Source organism: Carcharodon carcharias, chromosome 3, assembly GCF_017639515.1.
Source record: "Carcharodon carcharias isolate sCarCar2 chromosome 3, sCarCar2.pri, whole genome shotgun sequence".
NCBI classification, from domain to species: domain Eukaryota; kingdom Metazoa; phylum Chordata; class Chondrichthyes; order Lamniformes; family Lamnidae; genus Carcharodon; species Carcharodon carcharias.
The window spans coordinates 15,167,799-15,193,870 of NC_054469.1; the positions used below are offsets into that span (position 1 = coordinate 15,167,799).

A 26,072-nucleotide genomic window follows, 5' to 3' on the forward strand; every position below is an offset into this window, starting at 1 on the left:
CTGCCTTCTTGGACGGCTGCAGTCTGTGTGATGTAGGTACACCCACAGTGCTGTTAGGAAGGGAGTTCCAGGATTTTGGCCCAGCAACAGTGAAGGAACGGCGACATATTTCCAAGTCAGGCTGGTGGGTGATTTAGATGGGAACACCACCACCTGGAAGTTCTCCTCCATCTGCTGCCCTTGTCCTTCTAGGTGGTAGTGGTCATGGATTTGGAAAGTGCTGCCGAAGGAGCCTTGGTGAATTTCTGCAGTGCATCTTGTAAATGGTACACACTGCTGCGACTGTGTGTCGGTGGTACAGGGAGTGAATGTTGTGGATGTGGTGCCAATCTAGTGTCCTGGATGGTGTCAAGCTTCTTGAGTGTTGTGGGAGCTGCACTCATCCAGGCAAGTGGGGAGTGTTCTATCACACTCCTGACTTGTGCCTTGTACATGGTGGAAAGGCTTTGGGGAGTCAGGTGGTGAGTTAATCATCGCACGATTCCTAGCCTCTGACCTGCTCTTGTAACCACAGTATTTATACGGCTAGTCCAATTCAGTTTTTGGTCAACGATAACCCCCAGGAAGTTGATAGTGGGGGATTTCAGTGATGGTAATGTCATTGAACATCAAGGGACGATGGCTGGATTCTCTCTTGTTGGATAAAAACAAAAAAAACTGTGGATACTGGAAATCCAAAACAAAAACAGAAATACCTGGAAAAAATCAGGAGGTCTGGCAGCATCGGCGGAGAAGAGCAAAGTTGACGTTTCGAGTCCTCGTGACCCTTCAACATCACTTCTACTTAGTTCTGTTGAAGGGTCATGAGGACTCAGAACGTCAACTTTGCTCTTCTCTGCCGATGTTGCCAGACCTGCTGAGTTTTTCCAGGTATTTCTGTTTTTGTTTCTCTCTTGTTGGAGATGGTCATTGCCTGACACTTGTGTGGCACGAATGTTACTTGCCACTAGTCAGCCCAAGCCTGGATATTGTCCAGGTCTTGCTGCATTTGGACACGGACTGCTTCAGTATCTGAGGAGTCGCGAATGGTGCTGAACATTGTGCAATCATCAGCGAACATCCCCACTTCTGATCTTAAGATGGAAGAAAGGTCATTGATGAAGCAGGTAAGATGGTTGGGCTGGGGACCATACCTTGAGGAACCCCTGTGGTGATGTCCCAGAGCTGGGATGGCTGACCTCCAACAACCACAACCACCTTCCTTTGTGCTAGGTATGACTCCAACCAGCGGAGAGTTTTCCCCCTGATTCCTATTGACTCCAGTTTTGCTAGGGCTCCCTGATGCCACACTCTGTCAAATGCGGCCTTGATGTCAAGGGCAGTCACTCTCACCTCATCTCTGAAGTTCAGCTCTTTTTTGCATGATTGAACCAAGGCTGTAATGAGGTCAGGAGCTGAGTGTCCCTGGCAGAACACAAACAGGGCATCAGTGAGCAGGTTATTGCTAAGCAAGTGCCGCTTGATAGCACTGTTGATGACCCCTTCCATCATTTTACTGACGATGGAGAGTAGACTGATGGGGCAATAATTGGCCGGGTTTTTTTGTGTACAGGACCTAGCTGGGCAATTTTCCACATAGCTGGGTAGATGCCAGTGTTGTAGCTGTACTGGAACAACTTGGCTAGGGGCGTGGCAAGTTCTGGTGCACAAGTCTTCAGTACTATTGCCAAAATATAGTCAGCGCCCATAGCTCTTGCAGTATCCAGTGCCTTCAGTCATTTCTTGATATCACATGGAGTGAATCGAATTGGCTGAAGACTGGCATCTATGATGCTGGGGACCTCCAAGGAGACCAAGATGGATCATCCACTCGGCACTTCTGGCTGAAGATTGTAGCAAATGCTTCAGCCTTATGTTTTGCACTGATGTGCTGGGCTCCTCCATCATTGAGGATGGGGATATTTGTGGAGTCTCCTTCTCCAGCAAGTTGTTTAACTACCCGCAAAAAGGTGGTGGTGAGCTGCCTTCTTGAACTGCTGCAGTCCATGTGGTGTAAGTACACCCATAGTGCTGTTAGGGAGGGAGTTCCAGGATTTTGACCCAGCGACAGTGAAGGAAGGGCAATATAGTTCCAAGTCAGGATAGTGAGTGCTTTGGAGGGGAACTTGCAGGAGGTGGTATTCCCATGTATCTGCTGCACTTGTCCTTATAGGTAGTAGGAGATTGCAGGAGACTCTCAACAACAGCCTAGTAACTACTTGTCTCTTGTACCTAGTGACAGGACAGAAAGCAGCTTTTGGTTCTTCTATGTCTTTGACAGCAGATGGCACCCCAGGAAACCCCATACAAGGCCGGGGGCTCTCTGACCAGCTCCTTACAGCTACCAGAGCTGCAGTCTGCACTCCCAGGAAGGAGGAGATGCTGAGTGGCCCATGGTCACTTCTTAGGTAAATGCCAGCTACAAAGGAGGCGAGATGAAGAGAAATGCCTTTATGCAGCCTGTGATTACGATCTGCCTAAAAGGACTGTGGAAGCAGATTCAATAGTAACTCTCGAGAGGGAAATGGATAAATACTTGAAGAGGAGAACTTTTTCAGGGATTTGGAGAAAGGGAGAGGGGAGGGGTAATCAGGGGTGGGACTAATCGGATATCGTTTTTTTCAAGAACTGGAACATGCATTACAGGTCAAATGGCTTCCTTTTGTGCTAAAAAATTCTATGGTTCTATGAGGTTCCCTGAAATCAGACTCCCTCTGAACATCAGTAACATCACAGATCATCAGGATTGAAAGTGCATCAGAAAATTACTGAAATGCCTGCCTTGTGATAAATCTTATCAAACTGCTTTCTTACCAGATAATAAATCTCTATGGTGACACCCAGACAGAACTGAGTTATCCCCCATTGCCATAGGAATGGTAACTAGTCACAGCAAAGTCCAGCGATAGTGTAAAAGATATAAATATTCGTCTCTGCGACAAGATTTCCGATTCTCTCTTTTGCCTTGTTCACCTTCATTGCTTTTCATTTCTCTCCTGGTGTTTGACAAGGTGTTTACTAAAACCCGCTTTCACAGCCATATCTCCTTTCTCAGTGACTGTCTCTGTCTCCGACTTACCCCACGTGGATTTCAACTGAAATTCCACCCCTCATGTTTCGAACCCACCCAGGATTACAGGTATCTCCGGGACATAAAACGTTTCTCGGACTGCTGTTCCCGTCACATTCTGAGATCCACACTCAGTGCCATGTGCCGCCATATGAACACACTCGACCTCTCCCTCCAGCAGCAAAGCTGCACGTGCCCCCAGTTTCATTTTATTCTTTGTCTCATCCGACGCCTCAACAAGAAACTTTTTCTCTTTCTCTCAAGTGCTAAGGAACGCAAGCTCCAACAACTCATCGACACCAACACCCATCTAGGACCCTCCACCCCTGCCTGTCCCTCCGTCCCCACCCCATCTTCCAATCCCAGCCCCAGCCGTGTATTCACTGTACCCCCTGACCTTCCCCTCTCCGATGCTGAACGTTCAGTGCTTAGCAAAGGACTTAGTTTCATACCCTTACGCCCTCAACTCAATGAATTTCGGGCTCGGCACGATGCTGAACTCTTCTTCCGCCATCTTCGTCTCCGAGCTCACTTCTTTGGGCAGGAGTCCTCTCCCCGTTCAACGGATCCTTTCACCCACCTCCAATATTCTCCCTCCACCTGGACCCCACCCTCTGGATTCTTACCTTCTCTTGATCTTTTCATTGAGAACTGTTGGCGTGACATTAGTCGTCTCAATTTCTCTGCTCCTCTCACCCATTCTAATCTCTCTCTCTCTGAACTTACTGCACTCCGTTCTCTCAGGTCCAACCCTGACATTGTCATCAAACCCACTGACAAGGGTGGTGCTGTTGTTGTCTGGCGCACTGACCTCTACCTCGCGGAGGCTGAGCGTCAACTCGCAGACACTTTCTCCTACTTCTCCCTGGACCATGACCCCAACACTGAACATCAAGCCATTGTTTCCAGGACTGTCACTGACCTTATCTCCTCTGGGGATCTTCCTCCTACAGCTTCCAACCTGATAGTCGCCCAATCTCGGACGGCCCGCTTCTACCCAAAATCCACAAGCAGAACTGTCCCGGTAGACCGATCGTGTCAACTTGCTCCTGCCCCACGGAACTCATTTCTCGTTATCTTGACTCCCTTCTCTCTCCCTTTGTCCAGTCCCTTCCCACCTACATCCGTGATTATTCCTCTGACACCTTACGTCACATCAACAATTTCCAGTTCCCTGGCCCCAACCGCTTCCTCTTCACCATGGACGTCCAATCCCTCTACACCTCCATCCCCCACCAGGATGGTCTGAGGGCCCTTAGCTTCTTCCTCGAACTGAGGCCCGAACAATCCCCATCCACCACTACCCTCCTCCGTCTGGCTGAACTTGTTCTCACACTGAACAATTTCTCCTTCAACTCCTCTCACTTCCTCCAAATAAAAGGTGTGCCAAGGGTACCTGCATGGGCCCCAGCTATGCCTGTCTCTTTATGGGGTATGTGGAACATTCCTTGTTCCAGTCCTACTCAGGCCCCCTTCCACAACTCTTTCTCCGGTAAGTTGATGATTACTTCGGTGCTGCTTCATGCTCTCGTCGGGACTTGGAGAAATTTATTAATTTTGCTTCCAATCTCCACCGCTCCATCATTTTCACGTGGTCCATCTCTGACACTTCCCTTCCCTTCCTTGACCTCTCTGTCTCAATCTCTGGTGATAGACTGTCCACCAATATCCATTACAAGCCTACCGACTCCCACAGCTATCTCGACTACAGCTCCTCACACCCCGCTTCCTGTAAGGACTCCATCCCATTCTCTCAGTTCCTTCGCCTCCGTCGCATCTGTTCCGATGATGCTACCTTCAAAAACAGTTCCTCTGACATGTCCTCCTTCTTCCTTAACCGAGGTTTTCCACCCACGATCGTTGACAGGGCCCTCAACTGTGTCCGGCCCATCTCCCACGCATCCGCCCTCACGCCTTCTCCTCCCTCCCAGAAACATGATAGGGTCCCCCTTGTCCTCACTTATCACCCCACCAGCCTCCGCATTCAAAGGAACATCCTCCGCCATTTCCGCCAACTCCAGCATGATACCACCACCAAACACATCTTCCCTTCACCCCCCTGGCGGCATTCTGTAGGGATCGTTCCCTCCGGGACACCCTGGTCCACTCCTCCATCACCCCCTACTCCTCAACCCCCACCTATGGCACCTCCCCATGCCCACGCAAAAGATGTAACACCTGCCCCTTCACTTCCTCTCTCCTCACCGTCCAAGGGCCCAAACACTCCTTTCAAGTGAAGCAGCATTTCACTTGCATTTCCCCCAACTTAGTCTGTACTCGTTGCTCCCAATGCGGTCTCCTCTACATTGGAGGGACCAAACATAAACTGGGCGACCGCTTTGCAGAACACCTGTGGTCTGTCCGCAAGAATGACCCAAAACTCCCTGTCGCTTGCCATTTTAACACTCCACCCTGCTCTCTCTTGCCCACATGTCTGTCCTTGGCTTGCTGCATTGTTCCAGTGAAGCCCAACGCAAACTGGAGGAACAGCACCTCATCTTCCGACTAGGCACTTTACAGCCTTCCGGACTGAATATTGAATTCAACAACTTTAGGTCTTGAACTCCCTCCTCCATCCCCACCCCCTTTCTATTTCTTCCCCCTTCCTTTTGTTTTTTTCCAATAATTTATATAGATTTTTCTTTTCCCACCTATTTCCATTATTTTTAAATCTTTTATGCCCCCCCACCCCCACTAGAGCTATACCTTGAGTGCCCTACCATCCATTCTTAATTAGCACGTTTGTTTCGATAATATCACCAACTTCAACACCTGTGTTCTTTTGTTCTTTTGTCCGTGACATCTTTTGATGATCTGCTCCTATCACTGCCTGCTTGACCCTACAACAACACCCCCCCACCTCCACTTCTCTCCACCCCCCCCCCAACCCCCAATAACCTTAAACCTTTCACTCCTCTCCTTGTAAAGAAAAATCAGCTCTGTTGAAGGGTCATGAGGGCTCGAAACGTCAACTCTTTTCTTCTCCACCGATGCTGCCAGACCTGCTGAGTTTTTCCAGGTAATTCTGTTTTTGTTGTGTAAAAGATATGTTTGGACTGGGTGCCTCCAGTGGAAAGGAGATGTGTTTCTAATTGATGCAGTGGGCATACGACCTGATCAGAGTGAAGGACACCTCAACTGTGTCCAAGGTTTGTCACTTGGACCCGTGGGAAGCAAGTTGGCACCTTCCCCAAGGAGATGGTTAAAGGAAAAGAAACAACTAGGCAGGCAATTGTCCACCTTCTAACAGCTGAGCATAGAATGGCTCTGGAAGAGATCTACAAAACTGTACAGCAAGGGGAATGGTCTGTGGCAATTGAGGCAAGAATACAATGGTCCACTTGTATTCCAATAAATGAATTGGTGCCCATTTCCAACATCAGTGCAATTTTTCTCTTCAGGCTTTTACTGGTCTCTAGGTCTCCCTATGCCAGGCACCACACCTGCTCCAGGAGTGGCAGCGGGGGAAAAGTCAACCTGTTCCCAGTCTTCAGAAGCACATGAAACCATTGTTGATTGTTGTAAAAACTCATCTAGTTCATTAATGTCCTTTAAGGAAGGAAATCTGCCATCTTTACCAAGTCTGGCCTACATGTGACTCCAGATCCAGAACAATGTGGTTGACTCTTAACTGCCCTCTGAAATGGACCAGCAAGCCACTCAGTCGTCTCAAACCACTACAAAGCCTACAAAAAGGAATGAAACCAGACAGACTACCCGCCATCAACCTAGGCATCAGAAAAGACAACGGCAAACCTAGGCCTTTTGAACTATATTGCTGTTCTTTCACAGTCACTGGGTCAAAATCCTAGAACTCCCTTCCTAACAGCATTGTGGGTGTACCTGCACCACATGGATTGCGGCGGCTCACCACCACCTTCTCAGGGCCAATTAAGGATGGACAATAAAGGTGTTGGCTTGGCCAGTAATGCCCACATCTCAAGAATCAATAATAAAAAACCTACATTGACTCCTGGTTTGGCAATGTATCAATGTATCCTTGTTTCCAAATCCGTCTATGGTCTCGCCCCTCCCTAAATCTTTCTCTAGCCTCACAACCTTCTGAGATCTCTGTGCTCCTCCAATTATGGCCTCTTGAGTCTCCTATTTTATTCATTCAACTATTGACAGTTATGAATTCAGAAGTCTGGGCCCGCAGGTATCACAATATCTTTAGAGTGCAGGAGGCCATTCAGCCCATCGAGTCTGCACTGGCTCTCAAAGAGCATTCCAACTAATCCCACTCCCCTGCCTTATCTCCATCACCTTGCACATTCCCTCTTTTCAGGTAGCAATCCAGTTTCCTCTTGAATAAAGGTCTGGAATACTCTCTCAAAACCTCTCCACCTCTCTGTTCTCCTTTAAGACGCTCCTTAAAATCTACTCCTTTGACCAAGCTTTTGGCATCCTAGTATCTCCTTACATGGATTAGCATCAAATTTCCTTTGATAACACTCCTGTGAAGCCTATTGGAACAAATTTACGGTGTTAGAGAGGCTAAATAAATGCAAGTTGTTGTTGTCACATACAGGATAACACACAATCCACAATCTGGAGTGTACTAAATACAGAATATTTAATTTGGAATCTGTAACCTGAAGCCGACAGAGACAGACCTACAGGTCACCAATCTGAGCTTTTTGGTTCTAACGTTACAAAAACAAAATTGGTGAAATTGTCCTCGCTATACAGATATCTCCACATCCAGTGAACATGCTGATGCTGAAGTCTTTCCGCGATAAATCTCACCATGGTTTTTTTTTTTAATTCTTTCATCTGATGTGGCTGTTGCCCAGTATTTGTTGGCCATCCTTAATTGTCCTTGAAATATGTAGCTTGCTAGGCCATTTCAGAGAGCAGCTAAGAAATTTATTCCTTCATAGGATGTGAGCGTCGCTGGTAAGGCCAGCACTTGCTGCCGATTCCTAACTGCCCTTGAACTGGATGGCTTGCTAGACCATTTCAGAGGGTAGTTAAGAGTCAACCACATTAATGTGGGCCTGGATTCACACGTAGACCAAACCAGTTAAGGATGGCAGATTTTTCTTCCCTAAAGGATAGATTGTTTGATGACAATGCCACTAGCTTTTCAGAGAATCTTAACGACACAGAAAAGACCATTCGGCCCATCATGTCTGCACCAGCTCTCCAAATGAGCATTATGCCCTGGTGCCATTGCCCTGCCTTTTCCCCGTACCTCTGCACATTGTTTGAATAGAAACAATCATCTAATGCCCTCTTGAATGCCTTGATTGAAGCTGCCTCCACCACACTTCCAGACAGTGCATTCCAGACCCTAACCACTCATGTGAAAAAGCTCTTTGGAAAACTAAAATCTGGAAATTCTAGAGTTTTCCACATTTTATTAATTAACTGAATTTATTAACTGAATTCAAATTCCACCAGCTGCTGTGGTGGGATTCAAACCCATGGACCCACGGTATTAGCTTGGACCTCTGTTTATTAGCCCAAAGACATTCCTGCAGGCAGCTGACTCCAGTGCAATCCAGGGGGTCCAGGCAAGAGGACCAAGAACATGCAGCCCGTGCCCCAAGTAGCTCCCACATCATCTGCCTTCTTACTCCTCAATGTTTCAATATGCTTTTGCAGTGCAAGCAAACTTCAACATCCCCCTCACCGGGACTGCCAAAGATGATACTTCCTGGTCCAATCGTGTGATACACCTGTGTCAGCTCGATGTCTCGAAAGAGGCATTAGGAAATCCCCCCACCCGCTCTCTGCACTGGCGCAAACCCGAAGCACCCTGCTGGCTGCTCTCTCTCTCCCCTCCCCAAAGGCAGCTGGAGATTTCGTATGATAATCTGATTCAAAAGATCTAGTGGTTAAGATCAGAGTTTTCAACAAAAAAAAAACTGATATGAGGAAAATACAACAGAGAAAACAAAACCACAGAAGGAATCCAGGTCAGTTTAGGTCCAAAACCACCTCCTGTTAACGGGTGAAATGGAAATGGACTAAAATTAGAAATTACAATGATAAGCAACAAGGTCACATTCACACCAGCAATGTAACTGTAACAGACTCAAAACTGGTAATAAAATAATTCACGCTTTAATTACCATCCTTGATTTTTCTTAAAGGCTGCCTGGTTCAAGTCCGAGTCAGAGTTTTTGACTTATTCCCTTTCCTTCCTCATCCCACCCCCCAGTTCCATTTGAGCAGGCACCCTGCTTGCGGAGAACATGCACAGGGAGTGAGGCTAATGGGCAGACCAGCTGGAAAGTTGGGCCTCTTTAAAAATTAAAGCAAAATACTGCAGATGCTGGAAATCTGAAATAAAAAACAGAAAATGCTGGGAAAACACAGCAGGTCTGGCAACATCTGTGGAGAGAGAAACAGAGTTAATGTTTCGAGTCCATACCCTGAAGAGTCAAACAGACTCGAAATGTTAACTCCGTTTCTCCCTCCACTGATGCTGCCAGACCTGCTGAGTTTTCCCAGTATTTTCTGTTTTTATTGTAGCTCTTAAAGGGTTGATGCTGACTCCTAAAAGGGGTTTTGCAAGAACATGCATGGAGTTGCAGCTGTGGGACACTGGGTCAAATCTGAGCTTGGGCTGGTGGTGGGGAAAACTCCAGCTGTCAACCTTGATTCATTGGGGGTCCTGACGACTGAGGTCTCCCAAAAGAGGGCACCTCTCGGAGACAGAATGACAAGTCCCTCTGAAAGCAGAGGTATAAGCTGCCTGGGAGATCCGAACTGGACCAGCCATGTAAATACTGTGGCTACAGCAGGGCAGAGGCTGGGAATTCCGTGGAGAATAACTCACCTCCTGACTCCCCAAAGCCTGTCCATCGTCTACAAGGCAGAAGTCAGGAGTGTGATGGAATATTTTCCACTTGCCTGGATGAGTGCAGCTCCAAAAACACTCAAGCTCAACACCATCTAGGACAAAGCAGTCCACTTGATCGGCATTCCATTCACCACCTTCAACATCGGCCACTGACCCACAGTAGCAGCAGTGTGTACCATCTACAAGGTGCACTTCCGCAACTTCCCAAGGCTCCGTCGGCAGCTCCTTCCAAACTCAGGACCTCTACCACCTAGAAGGGCAAGGGGAGCAGATGCATGAGATGCAAGTTCTCCTCCAAGTCACACAACATCTTAACTTGGAACTCCATCAACATTCCTTCATTGTCACTGGGTCAAAATCCTAGAAATCCCTCCCTAATAGCACTGTGGGTATACCTACATCACATGGACTGCAACGCTTTAAGATGTAGCTCACCACCACTTTCTCAAGAGTTATTAGGGATGGGCAATGAATGCTGGCCTAGCCAGCGAAGCCCATATCCCATGAAGGAATAAAAAAAAAGATCAGTGAGCAAGGTAATACTAGGAGTGTCAAGGAGCTATACTCACTTTAAAAAGGTAGCTATCCTCTTCTCACACACTCACCTCTGAGTCAGAAGTCCAACTTCAGGGCTTGAGGACAAAAATCAGGTATGCAGATAAAGTGCAATACTGCGGGAGGGCTGCACTATCAGAGGTGCCATCTTTCAGATGAGAGGCTCCATCTGCCTGCTCGAGTGGATGTAAAAGATCCCATGATGCTATTCTGAAGAGAAGGCGTTTTCCCTGGTGTCCTGGCCAATATTTACCCTTCAATCAACATCACAGAAACAGATTATGTAGTTATCATCACATTGCCGTTTGTGAGAGGTAGCTGTGTGCAAATGGGCTGCCGTGTTATCTACATTACAATAGAAGCTACACTTCAAAAATATTCCATTGGCTATAAAGAGCTTTGAGATGTCTGGTGGTGGCCAAAGGCATGATATAAAATCCAAGACTTTCTTTTCTTCTTCCCTTTCAAAGCTTTGACTCTAATTTAATTTGCTTTTAAAAAATTGTTCTCAGGGTGTGGTTGTTGCTGGCAATGCTCATTCACAGTGGCCCTGAGTGTGGTGGGCCACATTCTTGAGCCACTGCAGTTCACGTGCTTATGGTGTTCCCACAGTAAAGTAACATAGAAAATTCCAGCTACCTGAGCAATGATACATTGACCGGGATGATGTGGGATGTGGGAGAGAGCCTGGAGTTTCTGATGATGTTACTGTTCTTGTCCTTCGCCATGGTAGAAGTTATAAGGCATGAAGTGCTGTTGACGTGGTCTTATTGATTGCATCCTAGACAAATGAACTGCTCTGATAATATATAGGGTACACTTCAAGGGCACCAATCAAGCGAACTACTTTGTCCTGGATGGTGTCAAGCTCCTCGAGTCTTGTGACCATGCCTATCAAAGTGGATGATGGGCAATCCATTGCGCTCTCTGACTTGACCCATTTTTCTGAACAGAGTGTGAGGGCCACAAAGAGGACTCCTGCGACAATGCACTCTCACACAAGATACACGTCATGGAACAATGCAAAGAATCATGGAATGGTTACAGGAGGGCATCTGACCTGTTGTGCCCATGTTGGCTCTCTGCAAGAGTAACTCAGCTAGTTTCACTTCCCTGCCTTTTCCTCTGTAGCCCTGCAAATCTTCCCTCTTCAGATAATTATCCAGTTCCCTTCTGAAAGCCTCGATTGACCCTACCTCCACCACACTCAGGCAACGCATTCCAGGCCCTATCCACTCGCTGCGTGAAAATGTTCTTCCTCATGTCATCATTGTTTCTTTTGCCAATCACCTTAAATCTGTGACCACTTCCACCAACGAGAACAGTTTCTCCCTATCTTCTTTGTCCAGATGCCTCATGATTTAGAACATCTCTGTCAAATCTCCTCTCAGCCTTCATTTCTTCAGGGGGGACAGCCCTGATTTCTCCAATCTAATCGTGTAACTCAAGTTCCTCATCCCCGAAAACCATTCTCATGAATCTTTTCTGCACCCTCTCTAATGTCTTGGACAAAAGGAGGAATATCAGCAGAAGGATTATTGGCAGAGGTGTGAGCCAGAAAGGCATATCTTAAAGACAAGTCGGTTGGGGGAGGTTGGGGGGTGGGGTGGGGGTGGGGGGGGGGGGGAGCGGACACCACAGCCATGCAGCAACCTGCAAGTCCCTGTACAGACTGCATACAAGTCGGCCCCTTTAAGTTATTGTACATGCCTAGCCACACAGAAGAATTGAAACTGTACTCAGTCATGATCATCAGTGTACTCCGATAACAGGCTGAGGTTTCCTACAACCACCAGGAGACAGACCAGGTCTACTTAAAACAAAACAAAAAAGAATAAAGCTGACAACGTAAGAGAAGGAAAATACCCTTTGGAACACAGGCACGTAGGATAACAATGCCAGTGTTCAGTTGCAAAGTGGCACTGGAGAGGTAACTGCCTGGCAGAAAGCCATTTTGCTTCCAAATCTGAGCAATGGTGTGTGTCATGGGTGGAAACCAAAACTGAGGAAAGGTTAACACAAACAACAGGGAAAGAACACACACACAGACATACAGAAGAGTATTTGTAAATGCAGCAATACTCAGGTGGCATCAACCAAATTGGAGAGGCCAGCCGAGAACAATAAAAGTGAGCTACTTGAGAAATTGGTGACAAGGACTAAACCACTGCCAACCAGCTTTTCCACTGACACTCTGATTTCACAGATTCTTCCGTCCAAATTAGTCACAGTCCCAAACATCAGAGGATACCAGGGGCAGAAAGGTGCCAAACCAGCTAATTCCCATCAGTCAAGGTAAATGTGGACTGTGCCGCCTACTTGAGCTGCCTCCCGAGGAGCATAATGGTGCTCACAAACACAGGCCAGGGACTAAGGGTGGCCCACCTCCCCCTTGACCAGTGTCCCTCCGCAGTGTTTCTGGGCTGCAAGTCGATGCCTACCTGCCTGCACAATGTTGACTGAGCTGAGATTCCTTGGATTTTCCTTCACGCCTCTTGGAAAAGAAATGTTACGAGGGAAATCAGGGATAGGCCAGCCTCTAGGCGGCAAGTCAAAGGGCTACATTAAATCCGGAGCTACCAATACAACCATTGTGGCTCTTGCAATTTTTCTTTGTGGGGAGAATTCCAGGAGTCAGCTTTCCCAGGATGAAATGGAGGCAGGACAGCAAAAAAAAAACGCTGCTGACCTGCCTCCTTTCCCCATGCTGCTGACTTTTGAGCACAAGCTGGGTGGGGAGAACAGGGTGCGAACGGGCAAGTAAAGTCACCCACCTCGTTAATTGGGCGTAAAAATAGAAAGTGCTGGAAAAACTCAGCAGGTCCAACAGTGTCTGTGGAGAGAGAAACAGAATCAATGTTTCGAGTCCCTATGACTCTTCTTCAGAAGCTCCCTGAAGCTGACCAACAGCAGCTAGGTGAAAAGAGTTTCAATTGATGCAAAAAAACAAGTGAACGTGTGGACAAAAAACAACTAATGAGCGGCAGCGAAGTGTTAATAACCAACAGTTCCCTACCCTATCCAGGGCCCAGCTTTCCATTCGCCCTTGCTGCTTTGAAAATGAAGTTCTTCCAGTTTTTTTTTTAAGGCCCCACAAAAGTGTGGCTGCCGATTCAGACTAAATGTGGCCTGCTTCCCGCCTCTATTCCCGCTACCAACCCCCCCAATGCCAGTAATCGGGCAGCAAACCTGTCTCTAGGCTCATTAAGACCCTGACCCGTGAAGAATCACCCTTCACGGCAAGCTGGAGACAGCGGGACCATGATGGGTCCCACCTCCAATGGGAAAATCTGCCCCCAAAAAAGGCATGACTGAAATCAGGAACTCTTCTTTTGGGAAATGACAGGCACAGGTCTGTCCCAAGTTTTATGTATTCCTTGTAGTGAATTTTGAGACACATTGTTCTGGGGCTTGAGGCCCTCAACAAAAGGTTACTGTGCCCAGAAGTGGTTGGCACTGACCTTGACTTTGGGGCCTAGTCATTCTACACAGCTATGCACAGCAGATTCAATACAAAAGACCTCCATTCGAACCATCCAGTCCACGCCAATAAGTTAATTAGGGTGAGATGAATTATAGTGGGAGGAGGTTAATGCAGAGAATAAAAAAAACTGTTGAACTAAAAGGCCTGTTTGTGTGTGTTGTAATAATCAGTGCAATTCTGTGCCAATTATCCTTCACATCAGCAAATGGTCTTGATCACATTTACCCATCCTGTTCCCATCTACCCGCCCCTTTCATCCAGCCATCCAACATAAAACTTGAATATTGACATAGTTTGACTAACTTAGCAAGTGAATACTCCAGCCTCGCAACACTTGAATTGAATCTATGATCATCTACTCTCCTCTAAAGGATAGAATAGGGTACTTCCTAAATGATGAAAGCTAGGAACAGTGGACGTACAAAGAGTCTTGGCGATCCAGAAACTGAGATCATTAAAATGTCATGAGCAGGTACATAAAATAATCAAAAAAGCTAAAGGGTAGAAGTCAAGCTTCAGATCTACGAAGACCTGGTTAGACCACATTTGGACAGTTCTGGGCACGTTTGGAAGGATATATTGGCCTTGGAGGGAGTGCAGTGTAGAAATGTACTTTTCTTCTTTCTTGGGAAGTGGGTTTCACTGGCAGAAGGCCAGCATTTGTTATCCATCCCTAATTATCTTTGAACTGAGCGCCTTGTTAGGTAATTTCAGAGGGCAGTTAAGAGTCAACCACATTGCTGTGGTTCTGGAACCTCAAGTTGGCCAGAGTGGGTAAGGATGGCAGATTTCCTTCCCTGAAGGACATTAGTGAACCAAGTAGGTTTTTTTTAAAACAATAATTGATGATAGACTATCTTTATTATTCCAGATCTTTTTCATTCATTTACAGGATGTGGACATCACTGGCTAGTACCTAATTGCCCTTAAGAAGGTGCTGGTGAGCTACCTTCTTGAACCACTGCAGTCCCTGTGGTGTAGGTACTCTCACAGTGCTGTTTCGGGAGGGAGTTCCAGTGAAGGAATAGCAATATATTTCCAAGTCCAGATGGAGAGTGGCTTGGAGCAGAACTTCCAGGTGGTGGTCTTCCCATGTAGCTGCTGCCCTTGTCCTTCCAGATGGTAGCAGTCATGGGTATGGAAGGTGCTGCCTAAGGCACCTTGGTGAATTCCTGCAGTGCATCTTGTTCATCAGTGGTGGGGGGAATGGATGTGGTGCCAATCAAGCAGGCTGCTTTGCCCCAGGCAGTGTCAAGCTTCTTGAGTGTTGTTGCAGCTACACTCATCCAGGCAAGTGGAGAGTATTCCATCACACTCCTGTCTTGTCTATGTGCCTTGTAGATGGTAGCAGGCTTTAGAGAGTCAGGGGGTGAATTACTCACCACAGGACTCCTAGCCTCTGACCTGCTCTCATAGACACAGCATTTATATGGCTAGTCCCATTCAGTTTCTGATCACTTGTAACCCCTATGATGTTGATAGTGGGGGATTCCATGATGGTAATGCCATTGAACACCAAGGGCTAATGGTTAGATTCTCTCTTGTTGGAGATGGTCATTGCCTGGCACTTGTGCTGCACAAATGTTACTTGCAATTTGTCAGCCCAAGCCTGGGCATTGTCTAGGTCTTGCTGCATTTGGATACAAACCACTTCAGCTCATTAATTGAATTTAAGTTTCACCAGTTACCACAGCAGGATTTGAACCCACATCCCAAGAGGTTTTTGATGAGCCTCTGGATTACTAGTCCAGTGACATTACCACCAGGCCACCATCACCACATTACCTTACAAGGATGATATCTGGATTGCAAGGTTTCAATTATATGGGGAGATTAAACAACTAGGGCTGTATTCCCAGAATTTAGGAAGTTAAGCGTTGATTTGATTGAAGTTTTGAAGATATTGAGAAGAACAGCTGCAGTAGTTAGAGAGAAACTATTTCCACGAGTTGGCATGTCTAGAACCTGGGGCCACAGTCAAAATTTAAAGCCAGATTCTTTTAGGCGTGAAATTAGAAAATGCTTCTTCACACAAAGGGCGGCAGAAGCTTGAAACTCTATTATGCAACTGGTAATAGATGGTCGATAAATAGTTAATTTTAAATCTCAGATTGTTTGGTTTTTGTTAACCAAAGGGTATTAAGTGATATGAAGCAAACAACAACTCATTTATATAGTACCTTTAATGTAATGAAATGTCCCAAGGTGCTTCACAGGAGCATTACAAACAAAGTTTGACACCGAGCCTTGTAAGCGGATATTAGGTCAGTAGACCAAAAGCTTGGCCAAAGTGGTAGGTTTTAAGGAGTGTTTTAAAGGAGGAAAGCACCTAGAGAGGTGGAGAGGTGTAGGGAGGGAATTCCAGGACTTGGGTCCAGGCAACTGAAGGCACGGCCATCAATGGTGGAGCGATAATGAATGAGAATGCACAGGATACAGAAGGAGGTATGGTTGGGTGTGAAAGGAGCATTTGGGTGGCGAGTGACAGCACAGAAGGAGAGCCATTCAGCCCACTGAATTTGTGCTAGCTCCCTGTGGAGCAATCCAATCAGTCCTACTCCCCCACTCAATCCCCATGGCTCTGCAGATTTCTTTCCTTCAAGTGCCCATCCAACTTCCTTTTGAAACCACTGATTGTTTCCACTTCCACAACCCCCATGTGGAGCAAGTTCTACACCATTACCACTTGCAGCATAAAAAAATTCTTCCTCGCACTCTGCTTGCAGCTCTAGCCCAAAATCTTAAACCTATGCTTCCTCGTCCTTGTACTATCAGCTACCTTATCCAAGGCTGTCATAATATTGTACACTTCTATCAAATCTTCCATCTCCTTTGCTCCAAGCAGAACAACACCAGCTTTTCCAATTTAACCTTGTGACTAACTCCCACACCCCCTCCATCACTGGAACCATTCTGGTAAACCTTCCCTGTGCCTTCTTTAAAGGACCCTCACATCTTTCCTAAAAAGTGTGGTGACTAGATCGGGATGCAATACTCCAGTTGGGGCCTAACCAGAACTTCATATAGCTTCAGCTGCTTTTGTACTCAATGCCTTTATGAAGCCAAGATCCCATATGCTTTGCTAACCACTCTCTCAATATGTCCTGCAATCTTCGATGCACATGTACCCACCCCCCCCACCCCCCCCCCCCCCCCCCCCCCCCCCCCCCCAACTCCAGGCCCCTCTATGCCTGCATGCTCTTTAGATCTGTGCCATTAATTGATATGGCCTCTCCACATCCTTCTGTCAAAATGAATTACCTCACACTTCTCAGCATTAAATTCCATCTCCCACTTGTCTACCCTTTTTGCTAGTCTATTCATGTCCTGCTGCAGGTAATTCATATCACCTTCACTGTTGATCGTTCCTCCAAGTTTGGTATCATCAGTAAATTTTGGAATTTTACTCTGTATTCCAAGATCCAAGTCATTTATATATGACAAAAAAAGCAGTGCTCCAAGCACCACCCCTTAGGGAACACCACTGTCTACCATCCTCCAGTCTGAAAAATAACCATCTACCATGACTAATTTCTGTTCTTAAGCCAATTTTTTTTTATCCAATTAGACATTGGCCCTCCTATTCCACAAGCCTCAATTTTGTTAATAAATTACCTCAAATGTAATATCTCCAAATTTGCAGATGACATAAAGCTGGGTGGGAAGATGAGCTGTGAGGAGGATACAGAGATGCTTCAGTGTGATTTGGACAAGCTGAGTGAGTGGGCAAATGCATGGTAGATGCAGTATAATGTGGATAAATGTGAGGTTATCCACTTTGGTAGCAAAAACAGGAAGGCAGATTATTATCTGAATAGCTATAAGTTGAGAGAGGGAAATGTGCAATGAGACCTGGGTGTCCTCGTTCACCAGTCGCTGAAGGTAAGCATGCAGGTGCAGCAGGCGGTAAAAAAGGCAAACGGTATGTTAGCCTTCATTGCCAGAGGATTCGAGTACAGGAACAGGGATGTTTTGCTGCAATTATACAGGGCCTTGGTGAGACCACACCTGGAATATTGTGTGCAGTTTTGGTCTCCTTATCTGATGAAGGATGTTCTTGCTATAGAGGGAGTGCAGCGAAGGTTTACCAGACTGATTCCTGGGATGGCGGGACTGACATATGGGGTAGAATGCACAAGGTGGGCGTGCAGGCCCCACTGGTTCGGCAGCGGGCGGACAGCTGACCCCTGCCACTGAAAGGGGGCCCGCCACCATTTTAAGTGGGTGGGCCAATTAAGTCCCGCCCAGTGGCATCCTGGACAGGAAGCGCTATGCTCTTCCTGTTCTGGGGGGGGGGGAGGGATTCCCTAATTGTCAATGTGCGCATGCGCGCAAAAGAGCGCACTTCTCCCTGAGACTAAGTGCTGTCTCAGGGAGATCACTGACAGGTAAGAAAACTAAAAATAGAAACATTAAAAAATTATTAACGTGTCCCCCTCATGTGACAATGTCACACGAGATGGGACATGTTAATAATAAACACATATACTTTATTATTTTTTTTCAAAACGGACATGAAACTTCATCCCGCCAGTGGATGAAGTTTCATGAATAATCAGAAGCTCGCTGGGGCTCCTGGCCTGCCCGCCAGCCCTAAGGTTGGACAGGCAGGTCTTTAATTATTTTAACTAGCCTGCCAACGGCCTCAATTGGCCACTGACGGGTCAGCGGGTGGACAGCTGATTTCACTGTCCGCCCGCCTTCCTAAAGATTTAAAGGGACCGGGATGACATCGGGGGTTCTTCCTGACATCATCCCGCGTTATTTTTCTCCTCGGCGAGCGGGCCCCACCCCCAAATCGCCAAGGGGAAAATCCTGACCATGCGGAGAGATTGAGTCAGTTAGGATTATATTTGCTGGAGTTCAGAAGAATGAGAGGGGATCTCATAGAAACATAAAATTCTAACATGACGAGACAGGGTAGAAGCAGGAAGGATGTTCCCAATGGTGGGGGAATCCAGAACCAGGGGCCTTGGTCTGAGGATACGGAGTAGACCATTTAGAACTGAAATGAGGAGAAATTTCTTCACCCAGAGAGTGATGAGCCTGTGGGATTTGTTACCACAGAAAGTAGTTGAGACCAAAACATTGTATATTTTCAAGAAGGAGTTAGATATAGCTCTTGGGGCGAAAGGGACCAAAGGGTATGGGGAGAAAGCGGGAGCAGGCTATTGAGTTGGATGATCAGCCATGATCATAATGAATGGCGGAGCAGGCTCGAAGGGCCAAATGGCCTATTCCTGCTCCTATTTTCTATGCTTCTATGTTAACCAGCCTTTTATGTGGTACTTTACCTATTGCTTTGTTAAAATCCATAAAGACAACAATCACTGTGTTCCCTTCATCAACCTTCTCTCTTACTTCATCAAAAAGTTCCATTAGATTATTCAAGCATGATCTGTCCTTTACAAGTCCATGCTGGCTATCCTTAATTGAATGGTGGATCAGATTTGAGGAGCTAACAAATTCCCATGTTCTTTCTTGTATGGGAACTCCTTTTTATTTCTAATCCTATGAAGAGCAGCACTTGATATATGACTATGTTTTGCAGGCATTATAGGAAGACACCCTGTCATTATAGGGGAGGCAGGCAGGCTATACCAGGTGAACTGCTGAAGCAAAGAACCAGCATTCTCATTGGAAAGCACACAGCATTAGTGATAAATTTCCATTTATCTTCCTACTGCAATGCTCCCTTAGGCGAGTATGCACATCCTGTTTGACGCTGTGATCAGTGAGCTGGCAACGTCATCAAAAATAACATTGTTCTCTTCACTGATGACAACATCCAATAGAAGAGGTTAACTCCCATCTGAAGAGTAAGCGAATGTGTGACAACTGAAACTACACAGACGTGCACAGACAGTAGGTGGAAGAACATTGTGTTATCAACAGCCCTCAGAAGATCAAGCAAATAACTCCAGCAGGGAAGGCAGACCATGATAACGTCCATGCACCATAATTCTAGATTGGCTGTAAAATCCCTTTGATAACTGGCATGTTTTACATGGAATTAGATAGAAATTAGGAGTGGGAAACAGACCGCTTGATCTAAGCAGTCCGTGCTGGTGTTTATTCTCAACAGGAACAAAAGCCCAAATCCCTTGTGCCCAGTCCCGTCACATATGGCTTTATCTTCCTTTCCTTCAACCACCTATCTAATGTATTCTTAAATGTTCATTGGCCTCTGCTTAATCATGGCATTCCATAGCCTAAACATCCTGTGTAAAAAAAATCTGCAGCCTTGACTCCAGGATCACTGAGCACTTGCAGAGCAACTTTCGGGGGGAAGTGAACAGCCAATGGTCATTGTCCCCATGGTATCACCAACATGGGTAGAAAGAGGGATGTGGTCCTGCAGGCAGGTTTTAAGAAACTAGGGAGGAGGCCAGCAAGCAGAACCTCAAAAAGGTAGTAATCTCCAGACTACTCCCAGTGCTACTTGGTGAGTATATAAATAGGAGGAGATGAATGAATGGCTGGAGAGATGGTGCAGGATGGAGGGCTTTAGGTTCTTGGGACACTGGGACTGGTTCTGGGGAAGACGTGACCGGAATAGAGCTGGGTCCCAATGTCCTTGCAGGCACTTTGCTAGTGCTATTGGGGAGAGTTTAAACTAATTTGGCAGGGGGATGGGTGCCTGGATGTAACATTAGAAAGGAAAAAACAAGGTGCAAGAGGGCTGGGAGGGACAGATAACACTAAGGTATCAGGTGGAGTTAGAGTAGGAGGAAATGCAATAAGGATCAAGTTTATTACACCTCAAAGCACTTCATTCGACTCTGAAAGGCATTAGACACAATTGAGTGTTCTTTTTCCCTTCAAGGAACTTTTTACTATTGTCTTGTGATGTTGGGTTACAGTCAAATGGCTCTGCATGTGCTTATGCCAATAAGCGAGATTTTTAGCAGCAGGTTGGTTTTGTTGTGCTGGGTTGGGCACTAATCCTCCCAAACATTTGTGAACTATAATAGTTGGGCGTTGGTCCTTGTGATATTACTGCTTTCTTCTTAGACAGGTAGCTCAGGAAGTAGTGCACCAGCTTCTGATCTGGGAGATGCCAGGTTCAAGACCAGGATTTGTGCACCACAGGAGTAGCATTCACCAGGATTGACTTTTAACCCAGAATCAACTACCACGGCACAAATCATTGGATGGAGTTTTATGGCCCCTCCCATCGGCAGGATTGTCCAGTCCCACCAAAGTCAATGGGCTTTTGAACAGCTTGCCGCATTTCACAGCCCCGCCCCCACCACAATGGGGCCATAAAGTTCCGCCCATCGTTTTACAAGACAAAAGAGGGTCACCTTAGATTAGGAGAGTTCCCCGCTTATTCCTTCCTCACTCAAGAAAGGAACTGTATGTGGGGAAAATCACTGCTCTGTGTAACAGTCAAGAGCAGCCCATTGTGTGAGGTGCTTTTGACGTTTTGATGATGAGATATGTGAAATAAAAATGCATATATGATCTTTTTAAATTAATCAGAACATGTGGCTATATAATTTGACTTTCAGAAAGAACAGACCTTACTTTTCCATCTGTCGATCCAATTCTTAATCTAGTAATTTTATTAAAAAGCAGAAGCTTAACCATAGTGGCCCCAGACAGTGGACAGCAGTTGATAATCAGATGCAGAAGGCTCTGTAACTCAGGGGTGCTGCAATTCATTGCAGCATCTCGACCAAAATTAACAGGCCAGAGTCCAAATTTGGGACCTTCCTGAGCCAATGAGAAAGCACAACAATAGCTTTGACTCTATTTTCAAGAAAAATGCCCTGTGTAGTTTTCCCGTTGATACATCAATGGCTGTTGTCACCTCTGTGGTCTAGGCTGTCAATCCAATCCCCCCACCACCACCCCCTCCACCACACACACAGACAAACACAGACACACACACATACACACACACACACACACACACACACAGTACAAGTATCAGGTATGTTTTAGCTTTTGTACAGACAGGATAATACGTTCCTGGCATAGATAAGCAAGCAATGATGGTCAATCTACCTACAGAAAAGGGCAATGCTGAAAATGAAATAGCTCACTGAGTTCCCCTCATTTTCTTCCATGCGTGCTAGAGTTCCCCCAGTAAGTCTGTTGGTGAATGGATCACTCGTGTCACACAGGCCCATGCAAGACCGAAATGCACTATATAAATGCAAATCTCTTTTCTAACTTTTCTGAATAAGCATGGCTACCTAATTATAAAAGAAATAAGAGCAGGATTAGACCTTACTCTGCCGTTCAATACAATAGTAATTGATCTTTTACCTCAGTGTGGGGAAACTGAAGTTGTTATCTACAAATGCATTAATTCCTTTAGTACCCAACAATCTGTTGATCTCTAATTTCACGCTGCCACACACTATACCAGTCCTGAAAATACTGTTCTGCCAAACCCACTTAATCAGAACCACCCTGGTCAAAGTCTCCTCACATCCCGTGTGACTGCGCCCAGTGATTGCTGCCCTTCTGCATTCTGTTTCTTAACTTGCCTCTGACCAGGTTGACTTATTACCCTCCCACTCTACTGTTTCTCCTTCTTGGTTGTTTGCTTAGCACTGCTCTCTCATTGCCCCAGCCCTCCTCTCACAATATGGCCACTAAGGTCTTGCAGTCGCCTCGGATGTGCCTCAGCATTCCACCCTTGGGTTCTCCCCTATTCATCACTGACAAGCCACCACCTCTATAGCATTATTAATTGAGGCAGATGGTGGCATAGTGGTAATGTCACTAGAATAGTAAGCCAGAAGCCCAAGCTAATGCTCTTGGGACGTGGATTCAAATCCCACTGTGATAGCTGCTGGAATTTAAATTCAGTTAATTAAAAAAAAATGAATATTATTGGTTGTTGTAAGAACCCATCTGGTTCACTAAGGAAATCTGTTGTCTTTACCCAGTTTGGGTTACATATGACTCCAGACCCACAGATTCTTGTCTGCCCTCTGAAATAGCCTAGCACGCCACTCAGTTCAAGGGCAATTAGGGATAGGCAACAAATGCTGGCTGTAGGGATACAGTTAGTTGTCATTGACTTATGCACAAAAGAATTCTGCACATAAATCAACGACAATCAACTATATCCCTGTACTAACTTTAGTTAGTTGCTTTACTAACCAAAATCCCCATCATAAATCCACTAGATAAGTGGGAATTTCCTGCAAGCCAACACATTGGTGTGAGAACTGGACCCACGTAGACAGCAAGTTTCCTCCTCTAAAGGAGCCAGTAATCCGGTTGAGTTTTTATTAACAAGCCGGCAGCTCCATGGTCACTTTTTACCAGTGACCAACTTATTAAATTTCTGGATTTTTAAATTTTGAGCCAAATTCAAATTCTCAAGCTTCCAAAAAGGGAGATTCCAACTACCACTCTCTGTATTGCCAGTCCAGTTACATCCTACCATACCCTAAGCGGACGATTTTTCAAGGCCCTTCCTTCCCTCTGCAATACTCTTGCAAGGACCCCTGCGCTTTCCTGCCTCACTCCTGGCCTTAATGCCCCCCTTGACTATGACTTCAGTCTCTCCCTCCCCAATTCCCTTCAGCCTTCTGTCGCTACCACCCCACCCACTGCAAAGTTGTTTTGAGGCATTTGGCTGGGATACAGAGGTGACAAAAATATAAATGTAAACAGAAAATGTACAGACACTGCTCTCCTCTTTCACAGGAGAGGGCAATAAATCGGCAGAAATTAAAATGGTAAACTAACTGGCAAATCAGGGACACAACACACACCAACATAATGTAGCAGGGACACTTAATCAATGGCAAAATCCCACACACCGGGGCAAAGGATGCAATATCAGTCAGACAGAACAGAAGGAGGGTTATTCAGCAACTGCCATGGTGATTTATCTAACACACCAGAGACTGAGAGAGATAGAGAAATATAACCAGAAACGCAAGAATCTCTGATTTTAAGCTGTCGCTGGAGGGAGTTCTCCAAAACTCCAGCAGGACTTGTCTGGGCTGGGACAGGCACTGCTGGCAGTGTTGGGGTGGGGTGGAGAGAGAGAGAAAGAGAGTGAGTGTTGGCACCTCTGTGCGAGGATGTGTGTGTGTGTGTGAGAGAGAGACAGACAGACACAGGGGGATCTCAGCCCCCTTTCTCCCCTGGACAGGTACCCACTTCCCCAGAGCCTCAGTTAAATGTCTTACCTAGCCGGGTTAGGTTGGAGAGGATATGCTTGTTGGACGCCTCCCGCAGCCGCTCATCCTCCTGCTCGGTTCGCCTGGGCTTGCGGATGCATTGCATTTTTAAAAAGACGCAAATATTTTGCTAATACTAATCTTTTAAATGCAATTTGCGCCAAGAGCGGACCGGCCTCTTCCTTCCGCCTCCGGGCAGAGATTGAATCTCGAAGCTCTGCTGCTTTGCTGCCAGACCCACTGAGTGACGTGGGAGGATTTTTTATTTTCTCTCTGGTTGTTTGAAGGGGCGGGTTCGAAACTTTGGACTCCCTGTCCCGGAATATCCACACATCCGATCAGAGAGAGAAACAACAACAAAAACTTGCATTTCTAAGTTGCCTTTCACCATTTCAAGGCTCCCCAAAGCGCTTCACAGCTAATGAAGTAGTTTGGAAGTGCAGGCACTGTTATAATGCAGGGAAACTGAATAGGTTACGGAACAGGCACGATCTCAAGTTACACAGGCCAGATAGAATCGTAGAATGGTTACTGCGCAAAAGGAGGACATTTGGCCCATAGTGTTCATGCTGGTCCTCTGCAAGAGCAATTCGTCTAGTCCTAACACCCCCCATGCCGCCCTCCTCTCATTCTCTATCCTACCCCACCTGACAATATTCCAGCAATAGTGCTGAAGACTTGTGGTCCAGAATTTGCCGGGTCCCTAGCCAAGCTGTTCCAGTACAGCTACAGTACTGGCATCTACCCAGCTTTGTGGAAAATTGCCCAGGTATGTCCTGTACACAAAAAGCAGGACTAAACCAATCCGGCCAATTACTGCACCATCAGTCTACTTTCCATCACCAGTTGTTTTTTTATTATCGTGTCCACGGACAGTCTATACATGGCCCAGCCAGAACTGGACACATTTTTGTGCCTTGTTGTTGAATTCGGCAAGATCTGCAACAATGCAGGGTTCCTCTAGCGATAGGCATTGCAGGAGATGTTGTATAGTCTGTGGCTCAGTTCCACATTCACAAGTTGTCGGGCTGGTTGTATATCCCCATTTGCTTAGTGACACCTTTGAACGACCTACACCAGTCCTAAGTCTGTTAAGGCACTTCCAGGTTGCCCAGTTGCAATTAGCTCCTGGGGGAAGGCTTTCGTCCGGTAGAATTTCCATCGCTGGGGGTTGTTCGAGACTGGCGAGCCGGTCTTTCCACAAGGTGATGCGGGCTTTAGATGGGGTTGATTGTAATGGAACATTGTTCATGAAGCTCTTCCTTGACTTTAGGCAGCTGGGTTTAGGTGTATGACCATGTAGAGGGTGCCTCTCAACTGATGTTTAACGGAGTCGTTCTCTCTTGCTGGCTACTGCTCTTCTTATATCCTTCACCAGTAATGGAAGGGGTCATCAACATTGCTATCAAGGGGCACTTGCTTGATAGCATGCTCAGTGACAGTCAGTTTGGGTTCGGCCAGGGCCACTCAGCTCCTGACCTCATTACAGCCTTGGATCAAACATGGACAAAAGAGCTGAACTGGTGAGGTGAGAGTGACTGCCCTTGACATCAAGACAGCATTTGATCAGGTCTGGCATCAAGGAGCCCTAGTAAAACTGGAGTCAATGGGAATCAGGGGGGAAACTCTCCGCTGGTTGGAGTCATACCTATCACAAAGGAAGATGGTTGTGGTTGTTGGAGGTCAGTCATCTCAGCTCAAGGACATCACTGCAGGAGTTCCTTGCAGTAGTGTCCTCAGCCCAACCATCTTCAGCTGCTTCATCAATGACCTTCCTTCCATCATAAGGTCAGAAGTGGGGATGTCCTCTGATGATTGCAAAATGTTCAGAACCATTCGCGACTCCTCAGATACTGAAGCAGTCCATGTCCAAATGCAGCAAGATCTGGACAATATCCAGTCTTGGGCTGACAAATGGCAAGTAACTTCGCACCACACAAGTGTCAGACAATGACCATCTCCAACAAGAGAGAATCCAACCATCCCTCCTTCACATTCAATGGCATTACCATC

The 26,072-nt window shown here is 46.4% G+C and overlaps 1 protein-coding gene across 2 annotated transcripts in view; it reads right to left on the reverse strand.

Annotated features, from left to right (window-relative positions):
• plcd1a (phospholipase C, delta 1a) overlaps window positions 1–26,072 on the reverse strand; it is a 121,188-nt gene that overhangs the window by 67,499 nt on the left and 27,617 nt on the right. Inside the window, exon 1 of one of the 2 annotated variants that reach the window (XM_041184924.1) lies at window positions 24,069–24,180. The exons of the other annotated variant lie outside the window; for it this stretch is intronic. Within the exon in view, the coding sequence (XP_041040858.1) occupies window positions 24,069–24,165 (97 nt within the window). The 5' untranslated portion in view covers window positions 24,166–24,180. Of the gene's footprint in view, window positions 1–24,068; window positions 24,181–26,072 lie in introns of those variants that run through there. 2 annotated transcript variants of the gene reach the window in all.